This window comes from Drosophila persimilis, unplaced genomic scaffold, assembly GCF_003286085.1.
Source record: "Drosophila persimilis strain 14011-0111.01,24,50 unplaced genomic scaffold, DperRS2 tig00000002-arrow-pilon, whole genome shotgun sequence".
Taxonomy (NCBI): Eukaryota; Metazoa; Arthropoda; class Insecta; order Diptera; family Drosophilidae; genus Drosophila; species Drosophila persimilis.
The window spans coordinates 20,273,623-20,289,955 of NW_020825289.1; the positions used below are offsets into that span (position 1 = coordinate 20,273,623).

Genomic DNA, 16,333 nt, shown 5'->3' on the forward strand with positions numbered 1-16,333 from the left:
TGGTGACATCGTGCATGTACATATTTATTGTACCCACACTTTGTTGGTTCAATCAATGAGAAGATTAGGAAATAACTCAAATCCACTTAGGTTAGGTACGATTTTAGGTGCCATTACTGAAAATACTTAATTTGTCTAATCTAATGTATATTTTTATGACGTTCCAGGCACCCATGGTCATATAATTTATGCTTATCACTGCAACAAGGGGTTTCCGGCGGGGCAGTGTGGCGGCTTATCAATCAAAACTCAAAGTCACCGAAAAATTGGATGATTCGTTGCCGCGATATGAATACGAGAAATAGAAAATTGAGCCGAAATGATATGGATACTAAACGTGTACTCCGCGAAGAATTCATTAAGGGGCGCCTGCGTCTTTCCTATGCGAATAAAGTTCGAGAATATTCGAGATAAAACTAGCTTAGCCGGATAAGTGGCAGACAGATAAAGAATATTCATAGTCCCATGCTAGTACACTTGCTCTAACCGCCACACAAAAAAAAACCGTCTACCACTGTCAGTTAATGGTATGGCCCTTTTAATGAATTCAACACGGCATATGTATGACTTTCGGTTTTTCTCCGTTTCTGCGTCCGACTAATTGTATCGCACCCAAAAAGTTTATCTATTTCATAATTTGTGGAAACAATTTCCCCAATTGCCCAATTGCCGGTTTCGGCCATCTTTGTTGTGCGCGTGGAGTGCGGCGAAGACACCGGTAACCTGTTGGAGAGCCAAAGCCGCTGTGCTGAAGTACCCAGAATATGAATGGATTCCATTCACAATTTCGAGTTTATCTTTTTGGTAGTGGAAAAAGCCAAAAACGCCGCACACCAACACCAGCACAGCCCATCACAGCAGGAGAAGCACGAACACATACACATACTGTTGTTTGCTTGGCATAATTTGAGGCAGAAAAAACAATGTTTTTGAAGTTGATGTTTTCTCTGGAAAAGTCTTTAACCAGTGAGAGAGTCAAAGAATCAACATTCCGACTTTAAAATACCCGCTAATCGGTTTTATTTGTTTTATTAATAGATCCAAAATTGTACCTATCATTTGTCTGACACACATGTACATATGTATGTTCAATATACCCTTGTGCTCTACGGCAGCGGGGTATGGTATGAAGAGAGAACACACCGAGAAACACTCCCAAATGATGATACAAGAGGAAAGGGAAGCAGAAAAAAAAACAAAAAAGAAACAGAGAAAGAAAAAGAGACACAGGCAGAAGCAGCAACTAGTTGCTTCTTTGCATTGCGTATACGTCGGGAAGTTCTCGTGCCATTTTGGTTCGGAGAGTTCAGTCTCGCACACACACACACAAATACACACATGCAACCGGCAAGCGCGCTCTCTTTCACTCCTTTCACTCTTTCACTATGTCTCTGTCTCTGTCTCTGTCTCTGTCACTGTCACTCTCTCCAACTCTTTTTTCTACTGGCCATCATCCTGAAGCTCGTGCTGCAGTGGCTCTCGGGGAATTTTTGGTCTGTAACTCTGACCTGATCGGAGCGAACCATTCCCCATTCAGCAGAAACTGAGCACCACACACACACACACATTCTCTGGCTGATAAACTGCCGCTGCTGCTGCCACCGCTGCTGTTGCTGCTTTTTTTTGTGCTGTGTGGTTTATACTGCCAACACATTCTGATTTTCCCCTCAGTTATCTTCAGTCCGTCGCGTCGCTCGCATCGCTTTAAGAGGCGGATCAGATCAGGCCCCCGTGCGGCAGCATTTCGAAAAGGAAACAAGTAAAGCAAATAGTAGCAAATAGTCGGACACGATTCGAACCCCAAACCCAAAGCACAACACGAAGAAAGCAACGCCACACCAGAGCAACAACAGAACACAACAGTAGCGCAGCGCCCATTTATATGCTCCACATATATGTATAGTACCGACCCGTACGCACACGCCTACATACATATATGTACATATAGAGGCGGACATATGTATAATTACTGATACTGATACATATATGTACCGCGTACATACATATGTGCCAGAAGTATTTATAAGCGGCGTGTTGTTTCGCTTCAGGCCGATCCTGCTTCTTCTTCTTCTGTCCGTCCCGCACGTTGTTGCTGCTGCTGTTGGTGCTGCTGCCGTTGACTTTTAACTTTCGCTTTTACTGTGTCGGCGTCCCCGCGACGCGCCACCGCCACCGCCCCGCCGCTTACTTTCGTTTTCTCACACCACACACAAAATTCTTTGCAGCGCGCCAAAAATAAGAACAGAACTCTGTTTTAGAACACTCGTAATCGCACTCGAGTCCCCCAGAAAACTCCGAGGGCTGCAACGCCGCAACGTAGAGGAAACATAGAGGTAAGATCGCTCACAGACAAACCACTGATGCAGCGCGAACCGAACCAAACGCCCATCTGGCCGCGTTCTTGGCCCTCTCACTAGGCCCTCGCCTGGCCTGGCTCAAAACGGGTTTGGTTTGTGGCCAAAAACACAGCACACAGCGTGAGGCAGAACTCCAGTAGAGTCACCAGTAGAGTTCGGCTGTGGCCAAAAGGGAAACGATGAGGCTTTACTTTACCCCAATACCAGGAACCGGCAGCACAACGCACACGCAAATGGCTTTCGAGCGCCTTTTGTGGCGCAATTTCTTAGCCGTGTCTTTGTTGCCTTGTTTCTGCTGCGTTGCCTCTCCCTGAACTTGAACAAAGAAAATGAGCTTACATTAGATCGATTGTACTTACTAAGTCTCTGAGCTAGCACCCGTAAGTATCTGCAAGATACAGAAGAACAGGCTGGCTTGCAGAACCACTTCAAATGCAAATCCGAAGAGTTGATCTCGGCGGGGCCTGTCCCTCTCGTGAGTCAGCGATCCAATCCAGTTTTTGGCATTCGCCCAAGGTTCTCTTCGCGTGGCTCCAAATGATTTCGATTTGGACAACCGGTTGCCGGTAAAAAGCAAACAAAACAGTGCTAATGGCTAATGTTCCCCCACACGTCCGCACATCGAACGCAATCGAAACCCAAAACCCCAGTACATCCATATTCATATCCATATCAATAGCCATATCAATGGGCCGTGACGCCCGCGTGAGAAGCATTAGAACTGCAAGATGCCAATGACCTAATTTCCCCCCCCAACCACTAATTGCGTTTCTTGGTAATTAATCAATATGCGTCGGAGCCAGAGACAGAGTCATATTAAGAGCGCTGGTCTGGCCAAGAGATTGGCATGTTGAAAACTACTTTTCGATACTCGAATTTTGCTTTTAATTAGGAGCCAGAAAAAAAAGAAATAGAAATCTGAATTATACTGATATTAGGCATTCGGTAAACATGTTTTCTGCATTTACAATGCCCCACTCATTGCCAAATATCCACAAAACAGAAAATTTGAAGAATTCTTGCGGTTGGGGATTCGGATTTCTCACTCCACAGCGATTCGGTTGAGTGCGCTTGCGTGCCGTGCCGGGCTAAGTCGTTCGGAGAGTTCGGAGATTTCCGAAAGGAAAGATTCCACAACCAAGTGTTTTGGGAATCTTGGAAATTTTTCCACACACACCCAAGATAATCCGATTGTCAATATTTGCGGGTACAGCTGATTAAAGACAGCTCTTGACTGCAGTTGCAGTGGCAGTCTGTTTGCTTCCTTGCTCTGCTTATCAGATGGGAGAATTGGAATTGGAACTGGGATTGAAACCGAACCGAGGCGAAAAACAGCAAACAGAACACAAGGCAACAACATTTTGGCGCCAATGTCGGGGTCTGATCGGATCAAATCAGATCAGATCGGCCCGATTCGGGGTCAGTTGAAAACTCAAACAGTGCCGTGAGATGTGAGATGTGAAACGGAATCCGAATCAGAGGCTGGAGGCTGTGCGTCATGTATGTATGGGGAAGTGCCTGACAAAGCAAAGCCACGTGCAGATAACCCAATAAACGAGTGTATAAATATCAATTTACATACTACACACAACAAATCACGACCTGCTACCCTCCTCCAATCTCGATGCCCCCCAATGCCCGATCGACGACTCTCGATTTCCATTTGAAAGGCATTTGGGCATAGGAATAGTCTCGTAATTGCGCGACTTACACTTATTTTCCATAATTTAAACATGTTAATTGATTATGAATACACCATGCTCTACTTCCGACAAAAGAGTGGACCCACCGATCACCGATCACGGACCACGGACCCTAGACCCCGTCCGAGCGAACCCCTCCATACGATCATTGATCGCTCCACTAATTGTCGCGGGGGCCTTTGTTCGTGCCGATAGTGTGTGGTCAACGCGCCAACAGCTGGCCGGGCGGCAGATAGTATAGGCTGTCTGTCTGTCGTCCCGCATGAGATAGAGAGAACTATGTCAGCGACAAACAGAAGCCCCGAAAGATACAAGTTTCCAGTGGAACTATACTATAAGATATCGCACTCTCCTTGGACCCGCTCTGGGTGAAAGGCCGCCTGCCGTACAATGAACTTGACTTGAGCAGCAGCTGCTCTGAAGTGTCTCCAAATGAGTTCCGAAATGGGAACACTTCGATTGGAGTGGAGTGTGGGATTGCTAAGAGTTATCTAGCTTTCCAGGGCATACACGATTCGGTGTGATGTGTCTGTCTGTCTGTCTGTCTGTTGGAATCGGTGTATCCGTTGCTCCTCCAGACATTCGAGGCACTCGAGGTGCTGCCATTTAAGGGGCGCTCGCTCGCACCATTTCGGGGCGGACCTGCCTCTTGGCCAGCTAATTAATATTTTGAGCATAAAGTATAACGATTGCTTCACTTGTACCTACAAATTGCGGCGCTCCGCAACGAGAGCTGGATGTGATGTGGAACCTGTCTCTTGAAGGCAATGGCAATGGCAACATACCATCTAAATGGGTCCGCCACGCACTGCACTCGACGAAGAACCGGACGGGATGGGACGCCTACAGTTGCATGTTAAAAATAAAAGAGCCATGTACTACATATGACAGATGGATGGATGAAGAGACGGGATAGTGCCACATATGTATGTGCGGCACACAAACACTCACACACAGGCAGACTCAAGGGGAGACAGAGATAAAGATACAAATACTTGGATATACTCGCACTCGGAGTCATGGATGTGCATGCCATGCCTCAAGTAAAACCCGACGAAAGGAAAACATCTACGTCTCCCTCTTAGACTGATTGTCCGTCCTTCCGTTTGTTTGTCGGTCTGTCTGTCTGTCTCTCTATCTGTGTGCCTTTTCTCTCCTCAGTGTCTGCCCCTGCCCTTCCACTTGGACACCATATGTGCGGATTACCACCTATAACATTTATTAGATCAATCGACATCGGGCATCAATTTAAACGCTGTCAACAGTCACAATTGGCGCTGACAACTGTCGACCTTCCGTCCCCCTGGTCATTCACTGGCCACCACCTCCTGCTCTGCCAAGTGCTTTGCCATTCACGGATGATGGATGGGCGGGAGGCAGGCACTGTTTGCTCGCAGCGGGAGGTCACAGGAGCCAGGAGCCGCCGTGTCACATTATCCAGCACATGCGGGGCCAAAGCCAAACCCACAGAGCAAACAAAACAGAAAAGAGTGCGAATGAATAGGAGAATAGGATTTTCAGTAGATCGAAACTGGAATACTCTTACCAAGCCCAAGGGAATCAGGTCCCTCGGATTAAAGAAAAATAAAAATCGATTTTTATACCGCAGGATATAGATTAAACGCTGACAGACCCAGACCCAGACCCCTGAAGATAGTATTCATACCCCCAGCCATAGGGCAAACTTAGGAAAGACTTTGTCTGGGCGCGTCCTGCACCAATTTGTACCTCAAGAAACATTTTCGACATGGCTTTGGCCGTAATATGGGATGGGATCGGGCGGGCAACAAGTAAATGCTAGGGTCTATTAATAGGCGTTTCCACTTCCACTGTGCTATGGCTGGTGTTGTGGCTGGGGTCTGGGGGCTGTTGCAAGCCAGTTATGGTTCGATACTTGAAGGGCTTCTCTTCCTCCAAGTGCCGTGCCTCGAGCCGCAGTGCTTCCTCATCCCAGCAGTGCCACGAGGTACCGGTACCCTCCATCTGCCACGTGGTCATTTAGGCATGAAACTGAAAACAACAAAATCTGAAATACGAGGCGTGGATCGGGCTTCGATGGGTGTGTTTGTTTGAGGTGGCGCTTGGGTTGGACAGGGTTGGGGAGGGGGAGGCCACACTTCTGGATTGCATAACAAACAAGAGTTCCACAATGGTTACCGGCGACTGTTTCTGTTTCTGTGTGGCCTATCTCAGCACTCGCTACTTTATGGGATCTCATAAATTGGCTCGGCTTGGTCAATGGCATACCCGAAATTCGGCCATAAAGGAAACGAAATTATCAGAGTGCTCTGCTCACGTGGTGGGTCCAGTCCGGTGCCATGGGCGTTGCCAGGTACGAGTCTCTCTCTATCTAGAGCAGCCAAAGGCAAATCCGCTGCGATAAGACCAAATCTGGAGGTGTAATCAATTAATTTATGGAGCGTAGACACCCAGACGGCATTGCCACTGCCTCGGTTAGCAGCCGTTTATCCGGCATTTATCTGATTTTAAACTTTAGGCCAGCAGCAATCTCTGCTATTATCTACGGTATTATCCGGGTACTCCCGGGGCCACTTGCACTACACTTTTTGATTGCCCTGTCATTTCGTGGGATTTCAGGGGGATCATTTAGGATACCTCGGCGTGCGCTTGCTTACAGAGTGTTTGTAAGCTTTCCGGCCGATCTGGCAGCTGGATCTACGCTGGCAGCTACTGCTACAACAACTGCTGACCCAACAATTAGATCAGATTAGATAAAGGCAACGGGGCAGGTCTCAAGGCCAGAAGTTTGTTGGCCGCAAGATGCACGGAAGGTGGACAAACAAGACGTGGAAAAATAACAAAAAGAAAAGGCAAAATCCATCCACCCACACTCTACTCCGACAGATACATACGAGTATGGTATAGATAGTATATGCCGAGAGATGTACTCTATGTGTGACTGGCATACAGAACGATCTTAAGTCTGAGAGACTCCTCCGATGAATTTGGATACAATACATAATTGAAAATTCCATTTCATATTTGTGTTGTGGCAAGACAATCGCCGAACGGCTGTTGACGCACTCCGAGAGTGCTAGAGGCATATGTACACACGTATAGCCCTGGCATTGGCCTGACGTTTGACATCCCGACAATACCATACCCCCCTTTCGCTCAGGCCTTGCCATCTCCCCGATTGACGTCGATCTGATAAAAAGCAAAAGGCTTTTGCTTTCACAATCCGCACACCTTCGGCTATCGGCTATCTCGCAGATATGTTACGTGGATACACGGACAGGTGCATAGAGCTCGAAACTGTTCGATTGTGTGCGGGTATCGGAGCACGTGACACTTAAAAATAGATATATCCATGTGAATATTTCGGGGAAATGAGGAATTGACTGACATTGGGGGGCGTATACGCAATGCGGCCCACGGCAAAGGCGAAGGCCATTTCGATTAGGTAAACATTTGCGTAACACCAGAATGGCAATATGGCAGATGGCTATATCTATGAGATCTTTACTGATCCTCCCTCTCTCTCTCTCTTTTTCTGTGATCTTCTCTCCTGTCCATCCACAGCGCAGCAATGGCCACACAGCAAACGAAATCACAGGACGAGCTGACATCGGCCCGCTCCCTGGTGCCCAAGCAGCCGGACATCGCCATCAAGAAGGCAGAGAACGAAGAGCAGGAGGATGAGGAGCAAATTGAAGAGGCGGCTGTTGTGGTGCCACCGGACAGCGGCTGGGCCTGGGTGGTGATGGTGGCCTCCTTCCTTTGCTGCACCGTAATCGACGGCATAGTCTTCTGCTCCCCACTGATACAGCAGCAGCTCATGGCAGAGTTCCACGTGAGCAAGGCGTACGTGTCGTTTGTCTCGTCGCTGCTCAGTGGATGCTACCTGATGGCCGGTCCCTTTGTAAGCGCCCTGGCGAATCGGTTCGGCTTCCGCGCCGTGACCATAACCGGAGCCATCTTTGCTGGCATCTGCTTCGGGCTCTCGTACTTCGCCACCAGCGTGGAGTTCCTGTTTATCATATACGGCGTGCTGGGCGGCATCGGCTTCTGCATGGTCTACATCCCGGCGGTGGTAATCATTGGCTTCTACTTCGAGAAGTGGCGTGCCCTAGCAACAGGCGTCGCCATGTGCGGCTCCGGCGTGGGCACTTTCGTGTTTGCGCCTCTGACCAAGACTATGCTTGAGACGGGCTGGCGCCATACTCTGGCTATTCAGGGCATCATTGTGATGTCCTGCGCCCTATTCGGTCTGGCCTTCCGACCCATCCAGCCGATCACCCTGTCGGCGACCAATGAGGAGGCTGGCGACGAGCAGGAGAAGAGCAAGCTCAACGGCCACGGCAACACAGTGGCCCCCACGCCCCAGCTCCACCAGGCGGCCTTCACCAAGCCGCTGCCCGAGGGTCGCTTCGCCTATTCCATGCCCAATTCTGCCCACAACACATACATGGGCGCTTCGCAGCGCAACCACTACCCCACCGCCCAGGAGATCTTCAAGGGCATGAACCTGGAGCGTCGTCCCTCGGGCACGGCGGCCGGCAGCAAGGGCACCGAGCTGAAGGCGCTGCGCAAGTCGCAGCCGACGACACCCAACGGGGATCCACAGCAGCTGACCTTCAACCTGCACAAGGAGCTGACGACGGTGGGCGAGAACGAGGAGGAGGCAGAGAACGATAACCTGTTGGAGACGGATGCCAAGTCAGTGACCATTCAGGCTCGCCGCCACACCGTCTCCGGACGGCGGCCCCAGGACCTGGCCAAGCGTGCCGCAGCCGCCGCCGCCGGCAACGATGGCCATCACGGACAGGCCACATCCTCGTCGAGGCCCATGTACAGAGACGACATCTTCTTCTCCGGCTCGCTCACCAGGATCCCGCAATACCAGTCCCAGACCTCGCTGGCCTACCACATGTCCGTCACGCGCCTGCCAACCAAGCAGGACATGCTGCAGGACCGGCAGAAGGGATGCCACATTTGCCCGGAGGCGGTGCGTCGCACCCTGGCTACCATGCTGGACACCAGCCTGCTGAAGTCCGCGTCTTTCATGTGCCTGGCAGTCAGTGGCTTCCTGACAATGATGGGCTTCTTTGTGCCCTTCAGCTTCGTGCAGGACCGTGCTGTCCACGCGGGAATGACCCAGGATCAGGGCACCGCTATACTTTCTGCCATTGGCCTAGTGAACACCTTCGCTAGGATCGTTTGCGGCTCCATCAGCTCCTTTCCTGCCGTCAAGCCACTTTGGCTGAACAACTTCGCCTTGACCGCCGGCGGACTTGCAACCATTTTCAGCGGAGTGGTCATCAATACCACCAGCCAATGGATCTTTGCCTTATTCTTCGGCGTTTGCATTGCCTGCTTCTCGGCGCTGCGATCGCTGATTGCCGTCGAACTGATTGGACTCGAGAAGCTGACCAATGCCTACGGATTCCTTATGCTCTTCCAGGGCCTGGCGGCCACCTTCGGCACCCCCATTGCAGGTGAGTCATCGTCTTCCACTAACCACTCCGCTCCAAATGACTATAGCGTCATGTACTGAATGTGATCCGTCCTAACTTTTAGGCGCCCTGTATGAAGCGACCCAGAGCTACGACATGGCATTCTACTTTGCCGGTGGCCTCATCCTGCTGTCCGCTTTCCTTTGCTACCCCCTCACCTACGTGGCCAGGTGGGAGCAGGGACGCAACGAGAAGATCACCCCCCTGCCGGCAGCATAGACAGCATTAACCGCCAGACAACGAGGCGTCCGGCGACGTCACAACAGATACAACTTCTGATACGAGCACGGGCGCGCGCGCCACTGCTGCTGCTGCTCGGATCCAACAATAATTGCCAATCACTCGATGTTAAGATCGATGTCCATGTCCATGTCGATGTCGATGGGGGTGGAGACTGCGGAGGCGCTGAGCAGGTGACAGCGAACAGCCCTGAAGCGTGGCGTTCCGCAAGTACTTGATACGTTAAGATTAGACTAAGTGTAATGTTCGTGCCTTCAGCCTTATCGAGTGCCTCACACAGATACACACACATACACCCATACAACAACAAGCACAGTACGTGTGCAGCGTGGTGCAGTAGTTACTACGCCTTTCTATAAGCTTTAGATCCGTGGAGTGGAGTTGACAACGTTGAACTAGAATTTAGCGGCTATGCAATGCATAAGCGAGAAGAGTAGAGGAGAGGAGAGCCTAAAACATTATTAATATTATTATGATAGCTGTAAGCAGCTGTGTGCACATGGCTATGGCTGGGCCACAAGTCGACTGCCAAGTTAAGAATCGTTTGTTCAGTTATTTAACATGATGTATGATATGATAGAGAATGTGAACCATGAAGTTCATGAAGCTAGTAACAGACGAAGCATTTGTTTATTTTATAAGAGATACTGCAGCTCTGTGGTTGTACTATCCGTTGTTTCCTAGCCTAGCCTGTACATACGAGTAGATGTAGATACATATACATTTATCAATCAATCAAACCGAGCGACCGGTCGTGGGGTGAATGCACTTCGACGCTGCATTCGTTTGATTGTGGACAGAGCAAATAAACAAACGATGAGGCATCTATGAATATGGAACAAGTGCCCTTCTGCCGGTGTGCTCTTAATCAAACAGACTTATATACTACCTGAAGAGACAGATAAACGGATATACGGATACACACCACACGGACCGCACATACTCAAGCACGTTTACGTCTTCTATGAATTACAATTAAAGCCTTATTATTTCGTATTACATTTAAATAAATGATGATATCATACGAGTGCAAGAAAACAATAAAAACGATTTGAGTAATACAAACTAACAATCTTGTGGGGGTTTATTATGTGGTTTCCATCAGCTGCAGCTGCATTTCGATTCTCCAGGAGATTAGCTTAAATTATTCAATTAAATAAGTAACGCGTCGAGTCGTCGGCCAGTGTCTTTGGTTATGGCACCCTTCTACTCCTACTTCTCCTGATTCAGTGAATTGATGAACTCCTCCAGCTTCTCCTGGATCTGCCGCACTTTGACTGTCCAACGAAATAAGCGGCCATAAGAACGTCCGAATGTTTGAATGAAAATCGATTTTGGGTTTCACTTACTCAGTTCCTCGGCCAGCAGCACGCGCTTGCCGGTCAACAGATGGGCCTTTTTATCGTCATCCTCGCTGAACTCATCCAGCACCGCCTTGATCTCCTTGTCCAGCCGTCTTGCCTCTCGATTGATCACCTGCTGACGCAGCGCATTGCCCGTTATCTTGATGACCTGTTGGATGCGCCAGAAGAGCACGACATCACTGCAGGAGATCTGTATGGTATGGGAGAGGTTATATATATATAATGAAATTGAATGTGATATGTTTCCCGCTTACCTCGCACTCGGCACCCTGCTGAGTGTACAGGTAATATGCCTTGCGGCATTCCTTGGCCCGCTGCAGGGCCTGATGCAGGAAGTGTCTGAAGGAGGGAAAGCAAAATAAATACCGAAGAAATGTAAAACATTATATCTCATCACTTACTTTCTATACACCGGGAACCATGTCTGACGAATGTAGTCTGTATCCACATCGACGTTCTCCCGCTGCACATTCTTACGCACCGTCGTCAGCTCGTCGTAGCTCAAGGTGGGCAAATGTTTCTAAGGATGCAGGATGTACACACCAAGTTATTTTACTAATAGAATTCCATTCCAGATGCATGTACTACTTCATGACTTACCGCATCGTTCTTGAGTATCTTGTCCAGTTCGTTTTTGACACTGCGCCGCTTCTGCTGATCCTGCGTGAGGTATTGCCAGTGGGTGAGGCGCCTCATTTGACCGGGTCCGAACATCTGCGCCAGCGTCTCTTCCGTTTGCACGAGCTTGGCATTGACGGAGGTCTCCAGGAACTTCACCGCCTGGTCCCACTCCGCCTTGTCGTGCACAAAGCGATCCTCCAGCGTGTTCAGCTGTATCACGCGTAACATGTCAATGGCCTTGTCTTCCCAGCTGTGCCGCCTAATAGCCTCGTCTACCACTGCGGCCTTAAGCTGGTCGAAAATGCCGTCGTGATCCTGGGACTTCTTTGAGTGGTCCATCAGGGAAATGAACTCCTGCTGCAAGGCCTCCCAGCCGGCCTCCACGGACTTGGCTGGCAGTGCCTGCTCGGCCCACTGACGAAGCTTAATGTCCACCATCGTGTTAAAGGAATCTAAAGGGACGGAAAATAATCAGAGATTAGTTTATCGGTACAGGCAAGAGGCAACAGGGAACAAGTATGATAGAATGGTAAACAGAGCCACAAAGCACTCAAACACAGATCCCAAATCGATTACCGTCACTTGATTTAATTATTGAATTGTGGAAATCATTGGGCAAATTAACGGATCCGTCATAAAATGCAAAACAAATTAGAAACGTTCGGCCCAAAACGCGTTTGTGGGCTCCCAAAATCTGGTTTCGTTACAGATGCTCGTAAATCTTCCCATCTTACGCTTTCCGGCACCGCACAGCGCACATGACTGCACATGAGCCTGCTCCGACAAAGCTTGCTGCTGAATCACTTGGGAATCTTGGGAAGGGAAGAGGCAATCGGTGTTAATGAAGCCAGAATTGGGGAGTGCACACAGTAAATTTACACGCATGATTCAATTGGAATTTGGGCAGCATCGGAGAAGCCATCAAACCGGTTTTGAAATTTTCGACGCATGTGATTCCCTTCGCGGGAATTCGAATGCGAATGCAGGGCGTGATAAGTGCAAAATTAAACAAGCTAAAACGGTGCGACATCCACAGACACAACCACACACGTGAGGGAGGGGATGTGCTTCCCCCTGGGCAGACCTCAGGCAGGAACACTGCTTCCAGCAACAAACAAATACACAGAGAGACGAAGCACATGGCAGGTGAATCGGGGGAACCCCCAACGACGATGACGACTTGCGACGGCGTTGGCTTACAACTTAAGAGCTTACTACTACAAAATATTACTTTGAGAACCTGACTGAGCAGCGGGCAGATAAATGTTCTCAAACACATAGTTCGAGAGCTTCTCCCAGAGCTTAGTGTTGAGTGTGTCGTCCCACTTCTTGGCGGAGATTTGGGAGAGCGTAACCACCTCGTCGAGTATTTCCCCTTTGGCCTTATCGAACAGCTCATCGCGTCCAGATTCGCGCAGTCTAAATATAAATTGAAATTCTCGTTAAACGGATTAAAGATCGTATGGTCACCTCTCACCTGGGGAAGTTGTTTTTCCATTCCGTTTCCAGATTGAATCTGGTTGCCTTAAATGCATCCGCCTGCTGCTCAATGGTCTCCCGCACCATTTTCCAGAAACGATCTGAGACTGCCATGCTCAGGTTTCGACTGGTCACCTGGTGGGGCATTATGACGCCGCGCCGACTGCAGGGCAGGGATAAGTGAAGGGACATTAGTTTCAGACAATAGCCTTGCCGAGGAATTGAATTGTGTACTCACTGGAAGAGCTTTGAATTCTTGAAGAAGTCCTCTTCGTACTGACGTATGGCCTCTATACTATCATCCTTGCGACCGCGGCCTGTCACCACAGCGTAATAGCCAAGGGCCTTCATCGGGAAGAGCTTGCCAGAGAGTATTTTTCTTATCCTTTCGGGATCGGCAAGCTCCTCGGCCAGGTCCACCTTGGTTAGCACAAATATGGTTCGTCGACCCAGGGGATCGCACTGCATGACCAAGTCGGTGACATTGCTGCGCTCCGCGTCTACGGATCCATCCTGAATGCAGAGAATGATGGCATTTGGATTGCTCATGTAGTGCTTGGTCATTTGGTGAATAGAGTCCTTTGTGTCCGAGGCCATGTCCACTGTCATAGTCTGAGAGAAAACACACTACACTTCAGACTGGGGGAACGGAGAAACGGAGTTTCGAATAATTACCGAAATGATGCCCGGCAGATCCACCAGTACCATGCGCTGAAGTCCAGGGCCCTTCACTGTCATGGATATGACCTCATTGCTCACGGTCTTGCCACCGCGCACAGAGGCCCGCATGCGAAACTCCACCTCGCGGCGCAATTCAGCCAAATCGGACTCCTTGGTCAGATCGTATTCCCGTTCCGAGTCGCGAAACTGGGCCACATGGTAGGGTCCTTCGGCGAGCGTTACTTTGACGGGGGCACGAGTCATCATCTCACCACTGCCGCGGGGAAAAATGCGAGCCTTGGCTATGGACTCCAGCACCGAGGTCTTGCCGCTGCTCTGGTCCCCGACCACAACGACACGCGGCAGGTGATCTGCCATGGTATATCCCGTATCGTAGCCGGTCAGCTCGTCCAATACCTCCGAATACATGTCGATGAGCGACTTTTTAATCTTCTTTGCTGAGGTCTTTTTGTTGGTTTTGAGCAAGAGAAACTGTGTGCGCAGATCCCGGTTCTCCTTCTCCATTTTCTCCAGCTCCTTTTGGTATTTGATCTGTACATTCATGATCTCTGTCTGCAGCGTTTCCACCTGGTTCTGCATCATTTCTGTTGGAGTAAGAGCGTTATTCCCAATATCCTTCTGTGTGGTGAGGGCTTTGTTCAAGCATACCAAATTTCTTGCGACTCTCGTCTGTGGTGATACCCAAGGCGGCGACAGTTGTCTTGGACGCCAGGTCCTCCTTGGCTGTAATAGAGTTCGCAATAAGTTTCGATTACAAAGGCCTGGGTTCTCTCACTTTAAATTGGATCAATGTCTGGAGGTCTGTGTGTGCATGTGTGTGTAACCTACTTTCGACAATCTGGACTCCTTGATAGTCAGCTGCTTCGATGGCATCGTCCAGGCGACTGTCGAACCACGAGCGCCATTCCGACAACTTATCCTCGCCAAGCTGCTTGAGCTCCGGATCTACAAGCAACAAACACCCCAATATCAGTATCATTCAACGTGCAATGATGTGCAAATCGAACCAAGTGAAGTGTATAATGGAAGCATACGAGCGGTGTTGCCCCCGCCCCCACCATGACCATTTAAAGTGAGAGAGAGAGAGAAAGAGAGATTGGGAAAGGCAGAGAGGGCAGGGCAGGGAGGAGATCAGTAGCCTAGTACTCACCGATATCGATTGCATTCTTGACCACTGCACCGACCTCGAGGAGATTCTTCGAGAACTGGCTCCATCTCTCGCCCTGAGGCATGGCGTCCTGTAGCCACTTCATGTCAGGCAAGCCATCCTTCCAGTCCTCGTATTTCTGCAAGATCGCATTTTGATAAAATAATTATCACTTTGCATATTATATAACCGCCAATGAAGCGTGAGCTCACTTTGCTTAGGGATACGCCACCGCCAATGGCACCACCCAGCACGAGGTATCGCAGCTTGAGGGCTCCCCTCAGAATGCGCACCACCAGCATGCCGTAGCCGCGAGACAGAGGCGGAATCGACCAGCCCCTCGCTGGATTACCGGCTAGCAAGAATTCTTCATGTCGACCGTAGCGCCCGTTACCGCTGCCACTGGCATGCTGGCTGTGGGGCGGACGACGTGGGTGGCTGGTGATGCTGCATAGCGTGGAATGATTACAGCAGGCAACCTTCGTGGAGTAGACAACAGCCCTTTTTGCGGTACGCCTAGAAGACAAGAGAGTGGGGCGATGACGAAATCGGCACACCAAAAACAGCGAATGTAGGTTTTGCAGCCTTCAGACGTAACAATGCTTACCGGTAAGAGTTCTGATAGATGCGCAACATTATTGCTGTTCGGGGCTGCAGTTGCCGCACAGATTCTATTGTTTATTATTGGGAATTACTTAATTTTCTTTTCGCAAAAATTCATTTCCTTAGATTTGTTTTAAGATTTTCTTGTTCAATTTTTTCTTGCACGGTCTGGTCTGACTTTCAGTGTGACCGAAACGAACTTAGCCCACTTAAGCCCCCTTTGTTTAAACAGGATAACAACTTGAGTTAAACCGCGGAAAATGATACTGATTTGTAAATTTTTCTCTTAGATACATGCCATATTTCTTTAGAACTTGAAAAAGCCACGATATTTAGGTTTTTAATTTGTGTGTGTATCAACACCCACTGGTCATTAACGGGCTAATCGTTCTCTGTGCTACTGATTCTTTAACAGAAGAACCAGTTTATTTCACGCTGCCCGTGTCGGAGAACTACTTCTTGGCGCCAAAGTTCTGATGTAGTTTATTTTAAAAATAAGACATCGGTTAAGTAATTGCAGAAGTCTGTTATCATGGCAACCGGCAACACAATCGGAGATGGCCAGAATGGCGGTAAAAACCGACGCAAATCTCACCCACGTTTTTGCTGTGATAATGCAAGTTTATTTAATTATTTAATTTTATTTAATTTAAGTTTAAAT

The 16,333-nt window shown here is 49.2% G+C and overlaps 2 protein-coding genes across 5 annotated transcripts; one reads left to right on the forward strand and one right to left on the reverse strand.

The window, feature by feature from the left end:
* Positions 1-1,654: 1,654 nt before the first annotated feature.
* LOC6600895 (monocarboxylate transporter 10) lies at positions 1,655-10,849 on the forward strand. The gene is made up of 4 exons (XM_002025923.2): positions 1,655-1,759; positions 2,226-2,333; positions 7,604-9,519; positions 9,602-10,849. The coding sequence occupies exons 3-4, from the start codon at positions 7,611-7,613 to the stop codon at positions 9,754-9,756; spliced, it is 2,064 nt and encodes a 687-aa protein (XP_002025959.1). The 5' UTR covers positions 1,655-1,759; positions 2,226-2,333; positions 7,604-7,610; the 3' UTR covers positions 9,757-10,849.
* On the reverse strand, positions 10,730-15,776 carry LOC6600894 (dynamin-like 120 kDa protein, mitochondrial). 4 transcript variants are annotated; one of them, XM_026986532.1, is made up of 14 exons: positions 15,677-15,776; positions 15,282-15,585; positions 15,073-15,208; positions 14,751-14,867; positions 14,571-14,645; positions 13,917-14,506; positions 13,480-13,853; positions 13,240-13,404; positions 13,003-13,181; positions 11,742-12,214; positions 11,543-11,661; positions 11,396-11,480; positions 11,127-11,331; positions 10,730-11,054 (listed from the first exon to the last, which is right to left on the reverse strand). In XM_026986532.1, the coding sequence occupies exons 1-14, from the start codon at positions 15,703-15,705 to the stop codon at positions 10,990-10,992; spliced, it is 2,916 nt and encodes a 971-aa protein (XP_026842333.1). In that variant the 5' UTR covers positions 15,706-15,776; the 3' UTR covers positions 10,730-10,989. The 4 variants fall into 4 exon arrangements, with proteins under 4 accessions (XP_026842333.1, XP_002025958.1, XP_026842335.1 ...); XM_002025922.2 differs by having other exon boundaries at positions 12,994-13,181; XM_026986534.1 differs by lacking the exon at positions 14,751-14,867.
* Positions 15,777-16,333: the final 557 nt, after the last annotated feature.

Excerpts from the sequence above, each read along its gene's own strand:
- LOC6600895 (XM_002025923.2), top strand. The coding sequence starts at position 7,611 with ATGGCCACACAGCAAACGAAATCACAGGACGAGCTGACATCGGCCCGC. Across the intron at positions 9,520-9,601 it reads CTTCGGCACCCCCATTGCAG|GCGCCCTGTATGAAGCGACC; the intron begins GTGAGTCATCGT and ends CCTAACTTTTAG.
- LOC6600894 (XM_002025922.2), bottom strand. The coding sequence starts at position 15,705 with ATGTTGCGCATCTATCAGAACTCTTACCG. Across the intron at positions 15,209-15,281 it reads GTGGCGTATCCCTAAGCAAA|AAATACGAGGACTGGAAGGA; the intron begins GTGAGCTCACGC and ends GCGATCTTGCAG. Across the intron at positions 11,662-11,741 it reads AGATACTCAAGAACGATGCG|AAACATTTGCCCACCTTGAG; the intron begins GTAAGTCATGAA and ends CTGCATCCTTAG.